This window comes from Leptidea sinapis, chromosome 18 (assembly GCF_905404315.1).
Source record: "Leptidea sinapis chromosome 18, ilLepSina1.1, whole genome shotgun sequence".
Classification (NCBI taxonomy): Eukaryota; Metazoa; Arthropoda; class Insecta; order Lepidoptera; family Pieridae; genus Leptidea; species Leptidea sinapis.
In genome coordinates this window covers 894,635-915,314 of record NC_066282.1, presented here as the reverse complement: position 1 = coordinate 915,314, position 20,680 = coordinate 894,635, and the positions used below count along the sequence as shown (strand labels likewise).

General features: G+C 35.6%; 1 protein-coding gene across 3 annotated transcripts; it reads left to right on the top strand.

The window, feature by feature from the left end:
* Positions 1-1,578: 1,578 nt before the first annotated feature.
* Positions 1,579-12,678, top strand: LOC126969625 (ecdysone oxidase-like). Of its 3 annotated transcripts, none has more exons than XM_050815176.1 (4): positions 1,579-3,520; positions 7,796-7,921; positions 10,266-10,399; positions 11,044-12,678. In XM_050815176.1, exons 2-4 carry the CDS (start codon positions 7,804-7,806, stop codon positions 12,580-12,582), a joined length of 1,791 nt encoding a protein of 596 aa, XP_050671133.1. In that variant the 5' UTR covers positions 1,579-3,520; positions 7,796-7,803; the 3' UTR covers positions 12,583-12,678. The 3 variants fall into 3 exon arrangements, with proteins under 3 accessions (XP_050671133.1, XP_050671134.1, XP_050671132.1); XM_050815177.1 differs by lacking the exon at positions 1,579-3,520 and adding an exon at positions 3,812-6,358; XM_050815175.1 differs by lacking the exon at positions 1,579-3,520 and having other exon boundaries at positions 7,666-7,921.
* Positions 12,679-20,680: the final 8,002 nt, after the last annotated feature.

Below are 20,680 nucleotides of genomic sequence, written 5' to 3'. Positions count from 1 at the left end.
CAATGATTGTACTATCTCTACTGGGGCATCGCCCGCGGTGACTGTGAGAGGCGGCGGTGGTGTACCATTCAGGTAGAATGACATAAAACAAGTTTTATCTCTATTCAGAGCTAGACCGTTTGATCGGAACCACTGCTCAAGTTTTTGAACAACTGAGCTTAGCCTATGCTGCAACTCGAATGTCGTCTGTGCGGTGACAATGGCGGCGACGTCGTCTGCGTTCATAAATACCTCTGCGTCGCCGACCGCTTCGGGCAAGTTGTTTAGCAGAAGGCTGAACAGAGTGTTAGACAGACAAGAGCCCTGGGGGTCTCCGAGGGTCGTGACCATCTCAGATGACTTAAAGCTTCCGTTTTGCCCTACAACAGTCTGAGATCTCTTGGACAAGAATTATAGTACCAAGGACAGGGCCGGACCGCGTATAGTTAAGTTTATTAGCGATAAGTTGGTGACCAGCTAAGTCAAACGCGCGCGAGAAGTCGCAGCACAGGAGAGCTGGCCCGCCTCCATACCACCTCGCGCACCAGGTCCGTAGTGGCGCGTCCAGCTCTGTAGGCGTATTGCCTGTCAGTCGTCAAGTCGCGATCTCCTATGAAGGACAGGAGCCTGTGCTTCAAACCCACTTCGAATATTTTGCTGAAGGCGGGGACTATCGGTATCAGCCCGTAAGACTTGATGCCAACTATTTTAGCTTTGCCTTTATATAGCGGGGATATGTATACTCGCTTGAGAGCAGACGGATATATTATACCTTTGCGAAAATAGGCGTTGAAAAGGTAGGCAATTATGCATGCAAGTGGGTTAGCGACGGCACGGAGTAGGTTAGCTGATATACCATACAAGTCTGTACTCTTCTTAGGGGCTATGTACTTAATAACAATTTGCATTATCTCGTCTGGGGTAAAATACGTAAGCCTTATCGACGAGTTACATCCATTCGATTTAGTACAGAGACAGTTGTATGCGTAAGCAATATCAGCCAACGGGGCGCCGTACTTGCTGGCGGCGGTAGTGAACTCGAGATTCATTGCATCAGCCAACTGCTTAAAGCAGCTCCATCAGCGTTCCGTATAAGGTTGGTATAATCGATTCTCTCACGGTTTCCTCGGCCAAGTTCTGAATGAATTACATTCCACATACATTTTGCTTTATTCGGATGGTCACGAATCAGACCAGAGTAGTATTTAGTTCTTTTCTCTTTTAACATTGTTTTATATTTATTTTAATATTTTTCGGTGATAGCAATTAGGTCAGTATTATTAAGAAACGATTTTTTAAAGTTTAAGACGTCTAATAACAGATTTTTAAAATTTCTTAATTCCTTTTAGAAAACTTACTACAAATTTATTAACTATTAAGGCCAGCAGAGCTTCTGCTAGTGCATGAAAGTCATTTCCTGCGCGCTCTATAATGATTCCCAGTCAACTGATGCAAGGGCTTTCGAAAAGTTTGCTTTATTCGCTATTGTGAACAAGCGTTTTATTGAGAACTTAGGTGGTGGCGTGGCGTTACGTGTGATGGTCAGGCGCTGAAAGTCGAATTGAATGGACGTTACGGAGATAGAGAACGACGAGTAGTGGGTATGGGATCGGGTTAGTTCTCTTGAGTGATAGCAAGGGCCTGGTTTCTTTTTATTCATGTTGTCTCGGACTTGAAAACTCATGCGTGTAATTTTCTGACTCTCTCTACAGATAAATAGTTCTTTATCGGTTGCACCCATTCCTAATATTACGATGCGCCACCGCGGCGGACACTTTTTTTTATAATTTACTTCGTTCTATTCGTCATGGTCACTCGCATGCTCTGCCGTTTTCACATCTCTAGGGTTGGGAGGAGCTACCGGTAAAGCTGGCGGAGGCCTGCGCTGCGGAGTTACCGCAAGCTGACTGACGTGCGGTCGCAAAGTGGCATTATTCTGAGACTGGTCAGTGGAGTGACTACTGGCGCGTCCGCATGCTGCGACTGTATAGCTGTGCTGTGCGCCGGCGCAGGCGGGGTAGCGGCAGGGTTAGGGGTTGTCGATTTGTGCGTGATTCTCCTCGCATTGCGCGTGACCCGTCTTTCACCCGTCTCCTGCTTCGCGACCGGTATCGCTGTTACTCACATCATTCGATGCTACTGCTTTTTTTTCGATCTGGAGTTTGTCGAACTGGTTTTGAAGTTCCTTTATTTCATTCATCATGACAGCTATTTTCTAGTCAATCGGGGTGACTTATTTCATCAGTAGTTTTTCAAGTGAATCTACAGTCGATTTTACCATACATATTTTATATTTCATGACACACTGCGTGCAAAAAAAAATGTTCTACAGGATTCGAACTCGGTACCTATTAAACTATAATCGGTTGTTTTATACACGCGCCATATACGATTAAAGGAAACTGAACAAAAAAATAAAGTAAATGGTTCTTAAGCTTTATTTAAAACCAGTCTTATTACTTATTTTTTTACAGTCACCTTCACTTTAACACAAATATTGACAATATCTCAATGTGCTGAATTTGTGGCTCAAATTGGTTAAATATAATAATATTAATGTTAATATGATCTATTTAATATTCTGCGGTCAGTACTAATTATTGTTTCATGTAAGTACCGAACTATTTTTGTATTTTTGAACTCTTATGGTAATTCCTTATATACCTACAGTTACTTTATCACGCCATAAACTTTACGTTGTTTATATCATTTAATTTTTGTTGGTTCACTTTAATAGCCTTTGCCAACACTTTTACTTGTTATTTAGGCTTTAAATAATAGATACGTTTTAGGCACATATATTACACTTTACTGCACTTTACTGTTTTATTCATGTGGATACATTTTTGACCAACTTCAAAAAAGATGTTTTTTATTAACCCCTTTTTATTAAATGTGAACCGATCTTGATAATCCTTTTTTTTATGACTACGTCAATTACTTGACATAACGACGTTACGGTAGGTTACTTATAAATAAGAAATATAATAGGATAGTATATAAAAGATTTGGCTTAGTATCGTTAATTTGCTCCTAATAATTGAAGAGTTCCGTTATTTTGTCATGGATCCCATAATCAGAACCTAACCAAACTCTCTTAACATAAACTACCCTTGAATTATAAGTATTGCTTCCAATAAAAAATTAATCATCAATCGGTTGGCGTGATATTGAGTTGATCGTCCATTTGTCGGGCATATACTAAGTGCAAATTTAAGACTTTTTGGTCTTATCATGGATGGCATTGTCAAAACTGGACGAATCACAGGGAAAGCACCAGCTGTCAAATAAAAATAGCATCATCAAAATAGCCTCGCTTTGAGAACCTCCTCCTTTTTTTAAGTCTCTAAATAAAACAAACAAACACTCCTACAACTTTCGATATTAATATACTACCTACTGATTGTAAAGATAATAGATAACGTAAATGCAATGATTGACAGAGAACAACAGTTGCGACTCCGTGCTGCTTGACACTGAACAATACAGATTGGGATTTATTTTCGTTTTCGTAGAAATATTAGAGGCGTTCTATACGTTGGTAAGTTATTAAGAAGTAATGTGTACGAGTATGAAAGGTGCATCAGGGTTACTTCGGATAAAGGGTCCAGATAACCCTAACTTCTAAACTTTTTAAGTGGGAACATACAACGAAACGTCATTTTTTCTTCGCCCTCGCTTGTGTACCCCGCTATTTTCGATGCTTTGCTCTCCTTGTGTTTGGTGTGACACAACAATAACTGAGTATCCGGATTTACCCGGTATCTGAGCTAACCCGGATACACCATACCTATATATTTTTATAATTCTATTCTTGCCATAAATACTGAAACAAAGAAAAAAAACAATTTCTATTGCAAATAACATTACTTTTACAGTGTGTTACTTTAACACATAAATATAAAACAATTTAAAATATAAAAAGCTTATTCGAAGCCCCCATGGAGACCCCATTAGCTGCAATACAGCCCTTTTAACGTTGAGGCCAGTCATTAATAGAAGCACGCACTCTTTCCATGGGAAAATTCTTCACTGTCAATCGTACAGATTATGTTAGGGACTCCGAATTATCGATTTTACCACCCAATTATTTTTTAAATTATCAGTTAAGAAATCACCAGTACGTCTCTTATAGGCTGCAAGTCCTAGGTCAATTTTAAAAATACGCGACATGGTTCACGGTGCTACTTTCATCTCCCGAGATAGAATCTTTTGCTTTCAGGCAGGATTTCTTCGAATTCTTTCCCTTACTGCTTTGACCACCTTTTTCGTACGAATACTACGTGGACAGCCAGATCTTTTTCTATCACAGTTGGTCTCATTCTAGGGACCTATTAATAGCCCGGTAATCAAACATTGTACTAATGCCAAGAGAATTTTAAAAATTGCATTTGGCTCCATACCTACTTTGTGCAATACAATCACAGCGATTCGGTTCTCTTTATCACCCAATGATATTATATACAATAAAGAGGTAGATATCGCACTAGCGAGCGCAAATTGTTGCAGACAAATTCAGACAATTGTCGTAATTTCATTTAGTCGGCTAATAGCAGCGAGGTAATCGGAACGTATTCGTGGCGTGACAATAATAATCTAAAATGCCAACCTGTGTCTTAAGAAAATGTAAAAACTATGTTTCCAAGATATATAAGAGTGAAGGTATTTCATACCATACGAAAGTATATAAAAGAACGTCGTATTTGTATTTTATCACGATTTTATTTCTTATTTACAAATAAATCTCGAATTATTAACGTGGTGGTACGAGCAAGATAGAGATTATGATGTCAACTGCAGCGCGATGAGGACAAATAGTATGTGTCATAGATTAATCAACCAGAAGTGAAATCGTAGGCAGAATACATAGCATTCGTAACCGCTTGATTGCGGAACTTGAGTTTTCTTGTTAGTTAGTGAGCGTCTTTCTTAAATAATATTATGATGATTATAATAAGTTCTGGCTTTCAAAGTCTTATAATAAAGGTGGTATAGAATGAGATTAGTAATAGCAGGCTATTTGATATTTTATTAGTACTTAATCTTGGAGTGTATGTAACGTACCAGGAGGTCTACTCGCAAAATCGACAACGACACATATTTGAACGATACGATAATACTCCGAATATATCGCAACTACCTTGTCTGCTGCGGGATGATCGAGGTAGTATATTTTAGGACAATTTAGGAAATGATGTAAAAAAGGCGTTGTTGATTCACTGCAACGAATACGTAATAATACGAAATTTAATATTTTTTAATAAACAAGTGCGTATAGCTGAACTATCAAACTACAAAAACAAGTTTTAGGGTAGGTAGCGGACGTAGACAGTAAATGCTATCTGCTTGCGTAGGAGTTTTTTCAGTAACACTGCCCTTTCGGTATATCCCCTGCTAACTGCAGAAGAATCAATGGATCATTTTCTGTTTCTCCCATTATCTTATTGTAATAAACCCTCAATAAAAATACATTCATAAATAATATAATATACAAGAAATAATAATTGTAAACTTTAAACTTTTTGGGGGCCGTCGTTAGTAAAATTGTAAAAATGGAACCCTTATTGTTAGTACATTTCGGTTTTGTTTTGATATGTCCATATGTTTTTTATTATTTTATGTACAAATAATTTAAATCATCAATATGGCTATATATTATAATCAATATGAAATTATTTTTTTTAAAATCGATAACACCTAATTTACCTAATTTAAATGTAGTTTTATTACATGAACTCATGAATGAATCGTATTTTATGCATAAATCACGGTGTACGGAAAAAAATCATATCTGGTGAATGATTCTGTGTTTTTGCTATGCAAATACGAAGCAATTAGCAAATTAAACTTATCTCTTTTTCACTTGCGATAATTGCATGTACTATCCTTCTTCAACATGTAATCGTAGTGTAGTGTGCTATTGCAATGTTAAATTATTCATGTGTGCGTTTGTGTATCAATTACAAACACCGAATGTTGTCTAGGTAACCTATCTATACTTTTAAATATCATTGTTATCACCCCACTTTATTTTTATATCGCAATATATTGAACCATGTATTGGCGCCAAAATGAGAAAACTCAATGAACAATCTTATTAAAATGACAGATTCCAAATTCAAATGTAATATTTTGTTTATTTATTATTGTATCAGTATTTATGGCCAGACTAAGTATGCAACACAAAAATAATAAACAAGTCCTAATAAATCTAAAACGCATCTAAAATTGTTTGTAGTTATATGTTTAAGCATAATCTTATTAGTATACAAGTATCTTGTAACTAATTATAGTGAATCAGTTGTGTTTGCAAATGATCGATCATGAAGAGTATCTGTGTGTGTATCTAAATGTGTGGCGTTCTTCTTGAAAACTCTGTGTATGTACCTAGCTCTGTTTATAATAATAATAACAATAATAATAAATCCTCTTATTTCAGGCTACAAGGCCCATAAAATAAATACCTTATAGTCTAACATACACATTATAAGTAACTATTTCTCGCTACTTTATGTATTATAGTGGATAATACATAAAGTAGCGAGAAATTGTAATTAGACTTCAAAATTTAAGTATTAGTTAATATGGAGCCATCCAAAAATACTTTTAGCGATGAAAAGCTTTGTGACGTTCAAAGTTACTCTATTTATAAGGCTTATGTCTTAACTCTCTAAGAAAAAAGCGATTCACTCGATTGTATGAAACGTACAGTCATTGGCAGATTGACAGATGACGGCTATAATGTTGTAAAACACGGAGATAGCTGAAATACACTACGTTTTAAACAACTATTCGCTTTTAAAATTAGCTGGTTTATACTTCGTCGCCAATCGCCATACTGTAATTATTACTATTTCAACATTCAATTTGTACATAAGCAATCCCGCCTCTTATTACGTAGTACCTACATCCTTTTTGGTTTAAGTCGTCGCCGATCACTCAAATGAAAAATGAAAAAAAGCTATTTTCATATTTTTATAACGTGTAAAAAACGCCAAAGCAGGGGGAGTGTTTTTTACAAACGTAACCCGTAACAAACACAAAAAAACTTGTGTGATGTAATTTATTAATGACTATTATTATTATTATTAATTCCTTTATATCAGGCTACAAGGTCCATAAAATAAATACCTTATAGTCTAACATACATAAGATATTATATAACTTAAATCTACGTCACATTTTCGCGGCGATGTGAGGCGCGGGTTCGGTAGCTTCCGGCGGTCGGCGACGCGGACGTCCGCGATACTTGCGGAACACGACCCCCTTCGGCCACAGCTGCACGTCCAGGAAGGTTGATATATGTTCTGTCGGGACGCGCACAACAAAAGAGTTGAAGTCTACTGCGTGACGCGTCACCAACTTTTCGACCCCCAACCGGAATCTTGTCTTCTCCACCAAGTACTGAAAAATGTCAGAAGCCTTGGTGGTGTGGTGAAAGCGAGAGACGTAGATATGCTAATGACCCTAGCTTTAAGCTTTGCAAAAAGAATAAAAATAAAATATTAAATGGAGTTCAAGTAGGTATCTTTTATTATTATTTTATTTAAACTCTAATAACTAGGTCAGTTTAGTTCATAGCTTCCATCCATATATCCACCAGCTATTTTCTTTCATTCAGTATTATGATTTTGAGTACGTATTTGTTAGCCTGCAGTTGGAGACGCATACGATTGGTGTTTTCGCAGGTTTTCCGGGGAATATTCGCGGAAATCAAGTCTTATATTAATATAATATAGGTTTCTTAGACAATGCTCATCAAGTTTATAAGCTTCATGGTGTTTTAATAAGCATGAAATGATGTTGCATGGTGGAGGTCCCAGGATGTGCTCCTCGCTTGGGTCCGGAGGTGCCGGCTCTACCATCGCTGCGGCGCTGCAGTTCTTCGCTGCTTCCCAGTGCTTGCTGCAGGAGAACTGGCCAACGCAAGCTGATATACAAAGTATAAATTCAAATTCAAATTCAAAAACACTTTATTCATGTAGGTCACAGAAATGACACTTATGAATGTCAAAAAAAAAAATATAAAAATATTGTTTCTTATTGAATTTACTGCTACTTCGTAAAGGGTTGAGCTAATGAGAAGAAGTAGCAAGAAACTCATTGCCACTCTTTTAAGTCAAGATTTACATTATAGTTGTTTTACAAATCATTTCAATTACAATATATGCAAAGTGACGCAACAAAAATACTCAAATGTCAAAAACTGAAAGGCTTACATGAGTAAGTCAAAAAAAGAAAAAAAAAAGCTGTAAATATGTATAAAATTTTCAAAGTGTTAATGAAGAAGAAGTACAAAAAAACTACTGCACTAACTACTGAATCTTTTCACCTGCCATTTATCTGACACTCTGAATGTATTAAGTATAATGTTTAAAGGAACATCACAAAGTTTGATTTTTTTTTATTTAATTTATTATTTGTAATGCATCTTGTAATTTAATTCATTTTAAAGAACAATGGCGAAGTTTCATACTACAAAATATTTGAAATTGAATGGAAGCGTCTCAAGAACTGACGTGTACTAATTAATTCTCTATAATTTTCTGCATCTACTGACATTATTCATTTTTAATTTGGAACCGGGATAATGGAGAAATAAATGATTATTTTGTTTGAGTTTTTAGGTTAGGTTTTTATTTTTATTACTTTACCGTTCTAACTATATTATACTTATCTATTATATTCCAACTAAAATGTTCCAACAACAATAACACTAAATAACACCAATTCCAAAACTGTTTAAGGATAGGAACTAGTAACCATAGGCAAATAGTTAATAAATACCTAATTCCTAACGTCTACGGTACTGTCTACAACTCTGAGTATTATATTATGATAAAATGGAAACCTGTTAGGTACTTGATGCAATGGTAATATAGTTTATTTGCAACAAACCAGAGTTGGTTGTCCATAGCTTTATAAGTAATTTTATAAGAGGGAAGTCAAATGCGCAATCCATAGTCGTAGGTACTTCTAAAGTGTGCCTAACCTACGCCCGAATTTAAGGCTCGGGTCGACTTTTAAACTAAGTACTTCCATTTTTATAATCTTAAAAATCTTAAAAAATTATAATCTCACTAACCTAACCTAAAAACTCAAACAAAATAATCATTTATTTCTCCATTATCCCGGTTCCAAACTAAAAATGAATAATGTCAGTAGATGCAGAAAATTATAGAGAATTAATTAGTACACGTCAGTTCTTGAGACGCTTCCATTCAATTTCAAATATTTTGTAGTATGAAACTTCGCCATTGTTCTTTCAAGTCTTTAGCTCTAATGGTTCCAAAGATATCGTGATGAGTGACTATATACGTGGAAATCTCTTATATATATATAGAATGAAATATATCAATTATTTTTTACTATTTAAACAAATAACCTTTATTTATGTAGGTATATTTATTTTACATATCTCCGAATCGATTTTATAGATTTTGACGAAAGTTTCTACACCGGGGTATAGATACCTACTGCCTATATCTGAAAATCCTTCTCCATAAAAAGCGTAAAAATAATCCTCAATATTCAATAATATTACGGGAAAAAAACACGTTATCCGAATTAGAGTCAAGTACCTTCCAGTCCATTGGTTCCTAATAGCCAATTGGCAATTAAGAAACAATGGATTTAGTTTGCAACTCCTGATAGCACTAAACAGCAAAGTTGACTGCATGAAGCGTGACTTTTGTAGCGCTTTGTGATAACTAGTAACACCATAATTCATAGCGTCCGGTAATAATCACTTCATTGATTGTCCTTTAATATAATTTTGTGTGATATTTAGGTTATATAGTTATACCTACTTATGAGTTACATTTCCTACCTTTTATTTTAATTAAATATGTTATGTTTTGAACTGAAGTTTAGTTCATATTTTATAAAGCATAACATGCTGTTTTTTAACAAAAAGAAGAAACAATAACTAAGAGCAATGCTAGTCAAACAAGGGTTAGTGCCGGTTATTGATAAGAAAAGGAATTGTTAATTTAAGAAGTTCTAAATGTACTAGTAGTAGTAGAACTTGATGTGTTGTTGGAAATGATCTGGTATTCAAAAGCAGCCAGAGCGTGACTACCAAGATCAAGAGGGCATGTATGAAAGGTTTGGTGCTCTAGCCCTTCATAAGGGGAAAGTCAAGTAATGCAAAAAGCAAATAGAAGTAATATATCCGTTATAATTGCTTTACCTACTGGGAGGCAGGACTTATTGTAGTGATGTATGTGTTTGTGCGCTGTTGATGTAAGTGTATTATAGATACATACAAATCCTATAAATTTCAGACGGCACCAGCTTTGACTTCATCGTGGTGGGCGGAGGGAGTGCGGGCGCAGCACTGGCGGCCAGACTGTCGGAGCTGCAGGAGTACTCCGTGCTGCTTTTAGAGGCCGGAGGTGATCCACCCGCCGAGAGCATTGTGAGTGCCTCAGCTCAATGTCTACATAATCAACTTGAAGAAGCACTGATCGTTATGACCGGGAATATCTTTTTCCAGGCAGTAATAATGAATTGTCCAATTAAAATACTGTGGAAAAAAAATGACAAATGGTCAGAGACTTTATTTACGCTGTCAACACGGAGTTTCATTCTTTGATTGTCTTATATAATACTAGCTGAGCCGACAGACGTTGTTCTGTGCATAATAAATAAAATACTGTTTTTATGTATTTGTCAATAATATTTCATAACACCAAGAATTATTTTGTAAAATATGCTCCCTGCCAATGACGTTCTATATTATGTATAGAACGTCATTGCTCTCTGTTGTTAACTATAATGAAATTGTTACACAGCAGAACTGTCAAACCATGCGCCAATAAATTCTCTCATAGAAAATATGTCCACACAAAAGAAATATTGGAAATAAAGATAATTATGGGTCCCAAATCGAAATAAAAACTATCCTATCTCTCAAGTTGGTTTAAACTTCACTACATGAAGTAATCCCCATTAAAATCCGTTCATTAGTTTAGGAGTGCATCGCGGTCAAACAACGTGTCACGTAATTTATATATATTAAGAAGATTTATTATTTATATTCAACATATTATTTAATTACAGATTCCAGGTTTCCGAGAGTCAATGTTACTCAGTCCGGTTGATTGGAACTTTACCACCACTGATGATCACTATTCCAGTCAATCGTTGCAATATGGATCTCAGCGTCAGCCCAGAGGAAAGATGCTCGGAGGAAGTGGATCTATTAATGACATGATATACTCTAGGGGAAACCCCGTAGACTACGACGAATGGGCAGAAATCGTCGGTTACGAATGGCGATGGTCCAATGTTCTGGAATACTTCAAGAAAACAGAGTATTTTACAGATGAAAGAATATTAAATGATATTTCTCTAGCACAGCTCCATGGCTTCGATGGTGAAATAGAAGTGAGTGGCTCGTACGAAACAACTCGAACTACTGAACAACTTCTTGAAGCATTTAAAGAATTGGGGTTTAAACTAATTAAAGACATGACCAATCCTCATAGTATTGGTGCGGGAAGATTTTCTCACACAATTACTAAAGGAAAACGAGATAGTTCTGCAACTGGTTTACTCAATAAAGCGACTAACAGAGACAATTTATTGGTTTTAAAAAGTGCCTTTGCTACTAAAATACTAATAGAGCATCAGAAAGCTTATGGAGTGGAGGTCTTAATAGATAATGAAGTAAATTATTTTTATGGAAAAAAAGAAATTATTATCTCTGCAGGGACTTTTAATACACCAAAACTTCTACTTTTGTCAGGTATAGGTCCTAAGACACACTTAGAAAATATGAATATAAAGCACATTGTTGATTTGCCTGTAGGCGAGAATTTGCATGACCATATAATGGTTCTTACATTCTTAGCAGCAGATTTAGGAACTTGTACACTGAGCGAAGGAGCTGAGTATATGGAAATGATTAAATACTTGTACAATCAAAGTGGCTTGTACGCTATGGGAAGTGATCTCGCAGCATACATGTCGTACAATAACTTGACCAGTAACATCCCAGATTTTGCCTTGTATCCAACTTGTATGGGTAAAGGCAGTAATTTCTACCACGGTTGCGTAAATATTCTTGGCTTCAAGCCTTATATTTGCGAAAAAATTTCGAATGAAAATAAAGAAAGGGAAATTTTTACTTTTGCTGTTGTAAACTTGAAACCAAAATCACGAGGGAGAGTTCTTTTAAAATCCAAAGATGCTGAGGAAGCTCCAAATATTTTTTCTGGTACTTTCAGTAATGAAGATGACCTAATTCACTATCCGGAAGCCATGCGGATGGCGCATGCAGTTGCTAACACATCCTACTTCAAAACTAAGAATGCTTACGTGATAGATCTGGATATAGAAGAATGTCGAGGGATGTTCGGTGATGAGGCCCTTCGATGCACAGCACGGTCCATGGCTACGTCAGCCTGGCATGCTGTGGGGACGGCTGCGATGGGAACAGTGCTCGATTCCAAACTGAGGGTTAAAGGAATAAGAGGTTTGAGAGTAGCTGATGCTAGTGTAATGCCCAAGGTCATCCGTGGCAATACGAATGCACCTGTTGTTATGATAGCGGAAATGGCGGCTAATTTTATTAAGGATTGCCTGGCAATCTTATGATTTTAGTTCCATAATAAATTACGAAGGTCGATGAATTTCGAATATTTTTATTAGTTTGGTTTTGTGTAAAATATAAATAAATCGTTTTGAAATATTTGAACGTTTTTATATTGTATCAACGATCTTTGACAAAACTTTTCTTAATACCTCACCTAGTATTCGAATACAGGAACTTGGAATCTCGAGCAATTGCAAATGCCGCGGTCAATTCTAAGACAAAGCTAAGCTGTCATCAATAAAACAAGATAAAACTTCAATTTAGAGCGCTATATAATATTATAGCCTCTTTTCTGGTGCACTCCAGTATCAGTTCAAACCAGTATCGCGTAGAAATGTGGCTCCATACTGTGTCTTCTATCGTATTTATCAGGTGGAGTGTTTTATATTTAAATTCAATACAAGATATCATGCCCTCAACAATGCGGTTTTTAACGAGCGTTCTTCCCCGTGGTGGGTAAGGCTGGTAGCCCATCCATTAATTTTCTGGATGTGGTGATATGGAGTATGGTTGTCAGGGATTACTGACCATCACGACACCTGTGGCCTCATGTTCCTTCTTATTCCACGAAAATAAAAATAAATTGTGTATACTTTACTCAAATACATTACAAAGTACAATTACGAACGCTCACTTTTGACAGAAAGTAAACATGATAAAAAGAAGCTATGGAAGGTGATTGGAGAAATTACCCATCATAAACGCTCACAGCAGAATGCTGAAGAATTAATTAAAACGCCTGATGAAGTAGAACATTGTTTAAAGTTGCATAACGAATATTTTGCATCTGTGGGTAGACAACTTACTAAGACAATTCTTGACAACATCAAAAAAACTGAGGAAAATTTAGCATCCGAAATAAAACATATAAACACTCCAATAAGATCATTTTTCATGAAACCAGCTGACGAGACTGAAATAAAACACTGGTTAAACGATCTACGAGTAGATAGTGCTTCAGGAATAGACCAAATAGGAGCAGTAGTACTTAAGCAAAACTCGGACCATATTACTTTACCGCTGACTCATATAATAAACTTGAGTATCACTACTGGAGTCTTTCCTGAATCATGGAAGCTAGCAATGGTAATTCCAATATATAAATCTGGATCAAAAGAAGTGCATGGAAACTATAGACCAATCTCATTGCTCAGTGTAGTATCAAAAGTTTTGGAAAAGGTAGTCAATTCCCGACTCACTTCTTATCTTGAATCTAAGGGCCTACTCTGTGATCGTAAATTTGGTTTTTGTCGAAGAAAATCCGCAGAGGATGCATGTTTACTGGTAACAGAATTGATCTCACGGTACATGGACAGTGGACATGGATCTATTGGGGTATTCTTGGATCTGTCTAAGGCATTTGATACTGTCTCAGTTCCAATACTTTTGAAGCGACTGGAATGTATGGGCATCAGAGGCCTTCTTTTGAAGTGGTTTGCTAGTTATCTAACTGGCAGGAAACAGTGTCTGCGTGTAGGTAAACACATAAGTGAATTGCAAGAGGTCACAGTGGGTGTTCCACAAGGCTCTATCTTAGGCCCAACCCTGTTTTCAATTTACATGAACTCCCTACTTAAATTGAACATTGAAAACGCGGATATCGTTTGTTATGCTGACGACACCTTAACATTATTTAAAGGTAAGTCATGGAAAGAAGCAAAACACATGTAGGAAAGAGGCCTCTCCGTAGTAGCTAACTGGTTAGATAATAACCTCCTGACTCTTAACCCCGGGAAAACGAATTACCTGTCGTTTCACATAACAAAAGCTAGTGCTCCAACCGACTGCGAATTCATTCAAATACATAGATGTGATAAAGCAGCAGAAGCACCATGCTTTTGTCCAAAGATACAGAGGACGACACAATTACGGTACCTGGGAGTCCAATTGGATGAAAAACTCACCTTCTTGCCGCACATCTTATCCTTATCTGGAAGAGTTAGAAAACTCATGAATATCATAAGGCTACTCAGGAACTCAGCTGACTGCCAATTGCTTAAATCAATCTATATTGCACTATGTCAATCAATCGTTATGTATTGCATAACAGTCTGGGGAGGAGCTGCAAAATCTCATCTAATAATATTAGAGAGAGCTCAACGAGCCTTTCTAAAAGTCATGTGCAGGAAGCCACGACGACACCCTACGGACAGTTTGTATACGGAATGCGGCGTGCTAAGAGTTCGACAATTATTCATATTGGCTAGTGTAATGAAGGAGCACAAAAATGTTCTCAATACTCCGGGTTTTGCCACTAACAAAATGAAACGCACGTTTAACATAACTCGCCCAAGAATTAATACCAAGTTTTCGGAACGACTGGCACCTTATATATCTAAATACTTATATAATTTTATGCATAAACATGTTGGTATATTAGACGAGTTTAAAGTTTAAATTTTAACGAGTTTAAATTTATTTGAAATTTTGTCAAAGTCAAATAATCTTTATTCAATTAGGCTTAAACTAAGCGCTTTTGAATAGTCACTATAAATATTTCTTTTAAATTACTAAATTTACCATATGTTCGGAAAAAGTTGAGCTCGTGAGAAGAACATACAAGAAACTCTACGGACACTTTTTTAAATCAATAGAGGCTCAATTATACAATGGCTGTGATATTAATTTGTATGTATTATAACTATATAAAGTGTAAATTGTATATTAAAACAAATTATTTTGTATGATACTGCAATCCAGTGCTGCTCCAATATATGAATCGTGTTTAAATAATATCAAATATTTCATAACATGTAATAAATAACAAACTGTATATAATATCGTATATTGGATGCATCAATCAACCTTTAAAACTTGAATTCATTGTTTGTATAATGAAATGAAATTATTTATTTTTCTTTGGAATAGGGTATGTCCAGATCTTAAATATTAAAAACCTAATACTTATTTAAATATTCATTGATACTATAAAAAATATTTTCAAGCAGCCATTTAAAGAGTCTTGGTATAAACATTTTCTTTGACAGTATTTTCAAGTCCTGAGGACATTTGTATATAATTTTATACACATGTTATGGCTATTTTTAAGATAAAATGTTGTTTTAGGACAATGTTTCAAAACCAGTCTATGCTGCTGTCTTGTTAATTATTATTCTAGCTAGACTAGCATTCACATCAACAGCTGACGTGAAAAGATATCTGTGGTTACGCACAAATTTACAAGGCTCGAAAATGTACATACATGGTAGATTTAGCGTGGCCCTACACCTACTATTGCAGGTAAGGATTTTTTTTTGGGCAACAAAAACTCGCTGAATATAGGAACCATTACCCCATATTAGTAGTCCATAGGGTAAAACTGATGCAACGGATCCATAGCCATAACGGATAGCTTGTGTGACCCTATTCTTCTTAACATATTAAGTACGTAGACAAAACGATTAATTTTGTTACAAACTGTGTCAATATGACTAGTGTAGTTGAGATATTTATCAATATGTATTCCCAAAAAAAATACGTTATCAATTTCATTTATAACTGTATTATTATATTTTATATTTAATTGCATTTGTTGACATTTAAATTATTCATGTCAAGCCGTTTGATTATTTTATCCAATGTCATATTTATTTCTGTTATATGAGATAGAGCAGAGTTTCAGCAGTAGACTATGAGCAAATCAGTGCATTCACCATTATTTAATAAAAGAAAACAATTTTATAAATTAATTACAACTTTTTATAAGCATGACAACGTAATAACTGCTTTGTAGTCATAGTAACCAAAAGTCACAAATTTCTTCTTCTATGAGTAAGACCTCTATGATACTCCCCCTCACGACCTTCAGGTCTGAGTGACGCCTATCATCTTTAGAAGCTTTAACAATCTTGGTTGTGGTAATGCCTTTGTAAAAAGGTCTGCCTCCATATGTTCTGTGTCCTTGTAACGGATGGTCACTAATTTCTTCTGGACACAATCCCGTATAAAATGTTCCTTTATACTGATATGTTTCGATCTCTTACCAGTCATTTGTTTGTTTGCTAACATCTATGCAGCCAAATTATCATTATAGATCGTAACAGTTTGTTGAAAAACTCCAATATCTTCCAACAGATATTTCAAGTGTAAAGCTTCCTTCGTTGCTTCTGTCATCGCCATATATTCGGCTTCTGCTGTTGACAAAGCCACGGTTCTTTGTTTCTTTGATGCATAACTGATAAGGCCACCACCATACTTAAAAATATAACCGATATATGAACGACGGTCAACGGTACATGCCGCCTAGTCAGCGTCAGCCATGCCTGTTAGTGCCATTCCTGATTGTTTATATCTGATGGTTACATTCTTCGTTCCTTTTAAATAACGAATCACCCTTTTTGCAGCTTGCCAATGTGTATTATCAAAACATGTATTATATTGGCTGAAATAACTAACAGCAAACATTATATCTGGTCTTGTGGCTACAGCGAAGTACATTAGAGATCCAATTAACATTTGGTATGGTATATTCTCCATCTCTGTATGTCTGTGTCCATTACCCTTCTCCAGTTTCAGACCAGTCTCCATGGGCGTTGAAACTGGCTTACATTCATGTTGGTTGGGATAACTTAAATTTATTTTCAATTGCGTGTGCAATAAGTATTCTAAGAGTACTCATTTTTGCAACAGGTGCAAATGTTTCAGTGTAATCAATTCCTTCTTTCTGATTAAACCCACGCGCCACAAGTCGTGCTTTACGTCTATCTATTTCTCCCATTGCATTATATTTATATTTTAAAATCATTTTACTATCAATCAAATTTTTGCTTTCGTTCCTGTGTACAATTTTCATAGTATTATTTTTAAGATGAGATTCAATCTCGCTTATTATTGCATCTTCCCATTCATCCATGTTCTCGTCTATTTCACAGAGGAATGATTGTTCAGCATCCATCTCATGATCTTGATGCCATGCTGGTGGTTTTCTCTGTTTTTTATCAGTAGAACTAGTCGGATCTATTTCATCTGTTTCTGTAGTTGCGTCAACAAATATTTCATCATTGTTCAATTCCTGGTCAGTTTCATCAATTTCATGTTCTTTCAAATCTTTATTATCTTCTACATTCTCTTTTTCAGGAGAAAATATAATTTCTATTTCCTTTTTATTAACTAAATCTTGTTTTTGTTCTCCTTTGATCTCGTTTTCATAAAACATTTTGTCCAGTATTTTGACATCTCTGCTAATCATTACCTGGTCTGTTTTTGGGTTGAAAATCCGGTATGCCTTGTGATTTTCCGAATATCCTACAAAAATTCCAGGTGTCGCTCTGGCTTCAAATTTTCCATTTTTCTTTCCATTTTTATGTACAAACGCCTTAGTTCCGAATATGTGAAAATGTCTTTCTGACGGAACTCTCTTTACCCATTTTTCAAATGGAGTCGCGTTATCAATACTTGTGCAAGGACTACGGTTTGCCAAGTAGTTAGCTGTATTAATAGCTTCAGCCCAAAAAACTTCTTTCATATTGGCGTCTATCAACATACATCTAGCTTTATCAAGCAATGTCCTATTTTTTCTTTCTGCTAAGCCATTCTGTTCTGGCGTGTATGGTGCGGAAAGTCTCCTTTTGATGCCATTCTCCTTCAAATATTTGTCAAAATAATTGTTAATATATTCTGTCCCATTGTCACTTTGTAAGCATACTATCTTCTTTTTGGTAAATCTTTCAGCCTCATTTTTGAATTCCTTAAATTTTGATAGAGTTTCATCCTTAGTTTTCATTGTGTATACTCTTGTATATCTTGAATAATCATCTGTAAATGTGATGAAGTATTTGGAACCCCCTTTCGATGGCTGCCTCATGGGAGCACATACATCAGTATGCACAATTTCTAATCTTTCATTTGTACGTTGCTCATTTTTAGGTGCATTAAACGGTAGTTTTGTTGCTTTGCCTTTAGCACAGACTTCACAGTCTTTAACTGCGTCACTTTTATTGAATAAGCCTAAGCCTTCCATAATTTTCTTATCAAGTACAATTCTCATTTGTCCTTCATTTAGATGTGCTAACTTTCTATGCCATTGCTGCATTTTGCTTGCTTCGCAGTAATTAGCTTTCTCTTCTATGTTTTCTTTAACGTAGTACAAACCGTCTGAATGTCTCTCTGATTTTAACAGAATTTTATTGTTTCGCATCACGATAGCTTTTTTTTGTTTAAATAAAACTGTTCAACCTTTGTCTGTTATTTTTCCAACTGACATTAGATTTGTAGTCAGCGACGGTACGTACAAGGCTTCAGTTAGTTTCAGATTTGGTATTTTATAGGTGTAAAGTTTTGCTGGACCTCGTCCTTCGATTTGTGCAAGACAGTTTTCTGATGCTAACCTTAACGTTTTGTTATCAGCTTTGTCCATATTAATGAATCTTTTCAATTCATGACTCATATGTGACGTACATCCGCTGTTCAAGACACCATTTCTTAATTTATTCTTTATTATCAGACGTATTTAGGCATGTTTCTTCTAAGCAACATAGACTTGCATTATTTTTATTAACTCGGTCCACTTTTGACCAGCATTCATGAGCTTTGTGTCCTTTCTTTTTGCATTTAAAACATTTAACAATAAAGTTTTTATTTTTGCCACGTTTCTACTATACAGCGCCTCTTGTTCAGAGTTTTGTTCACTTGTACTAGCTATATTTTTTCTTGCCTCAGCTTCTTCAATTATCTTTCTTTTCAAGTTGTCTGGATCTGGTAGATCATCCCTGGATTCTATTGTAATTCTAAAATTTTCAAAAGATTGAGGTAAGCTGTAAAGCATCATAATACTAAGAAGATCTTTATTAATTGGTATGTCCATATCTGCTAGTCTATCGACGATATCCATAAATTTATTCAAGTGATTGACAATATTATCACCATCTTTCTTCTTCTTCAAAATCAACTCTTTTAATAGGCTTGCTTTTCTTGCAGGACCTTTGCTATAATATATGCTTTCTAGCGTATCCCAGACATCTTTACACTTTATCTTGTTTGACAATTTTTAACTTGTTTTAATTCGCCCGGTGATATTATGAGAAATAGCTGGGCTAATGCTAACTCATCTTTTTCCATATAGTCATTTAATGCATCACCTTCTCGCGTTGGTCTCTTAATTTTATTTGAAACATAGCTCCAAAGGCCAAGTTTTAATAGTACAGCTTTTGCATGGATCCTCCATGTATCGTAGTTTTCTCTTTTCAATTGTTGTATGTGCACGTGATTACTCATTTTTCTCTTTTATTCCCGTTTCTGGGCCCATAACCTGTTATATGAGATAGAGCAGAGTATCATCAGTAGACTATGAGCAAATCAGTGCATTCACCATCTTTATATATATAATTCTTGGGTGCGTGTGTATGTCACTGAACTCCTCCTAGACGGCTGGACCGATTCTAATGAAACTTTCTGTGTGTATTCAGGTGGATTCAAGAATGGTTTAGATTTACAATTTAACTACCTCCTAAACGGCTAGACCGATTTTGATGATATTTTTGTGTGTTCCAGTGAATTTGAGATTGGTGTGTATCTTCAGGTGGATTCGAAAATGGTTTAGATTCACAATTAAACTACCTCCTAAACGGCTGGACTGATTTTGATGACTTTGTTTCAGTGAATTTGAGATTGGTTTAGATTCTCAATTCCGCCCAAAGAATATAATTCTCCTGCTCATGTGTATGTTAGTGAACTGCTCCTAACGGCTGGACCGATTTTTCAAATTTAAAACATGTGTACAGGACAACGTCTGTTGGGTCCACTAGTTATTTAATATAAGAAAACAATTTTATAAATTAATTACAACTTTTTATAAGCATGACAACGTAATAACTGCTTTGTAGTCATAGTAACCAAAAGTCACTAATTTCTTAAGACCTCTATGATAATTTCTTTCGTAAGACCTCTATGATAATTTCTAACTAGCTGACCCGGCAAATGTTGTTTTGCCATATATTTTTTTTTAGAGTTAGACCGTTTCTTGCTCATTGCAACATTACATTATTTTTCCGAAAAAAAATATTTTTTCTAAAATAAACGTAGCCTAAGTTACTCCTTATTACATCAGCTACCTGCCAATAAAAGTCCCGTCAAAATCGGTCCAGCCATTTCAGAGATTAGCCG

Excerpts from the sequence above, each read along its gene's own strand:
- LOC126969625 (XM_050815175.1), top strand. The coding sequence starts at position 7,777 with ATGATGTTGCATGGTGGAGGTCCCAGGATGTGCTCCTCGCTTGGGTCC. Across the intron at positions 7,922-10,265 it reads AACGCAAGCTGATATACAAA|ACGGCACCAGCTTTGACTTC; the intron begins GTATAAATTCAA and ends TATAAATTTCAG. Across the intron at positions 10,400-11,043 it reads ATCCACCCGCCGAGAGCATT|ATTCCAGGTTTCCGAGAGTC; the intron begins GTGAGTGCCTCA and ends ATTTAATTACAG.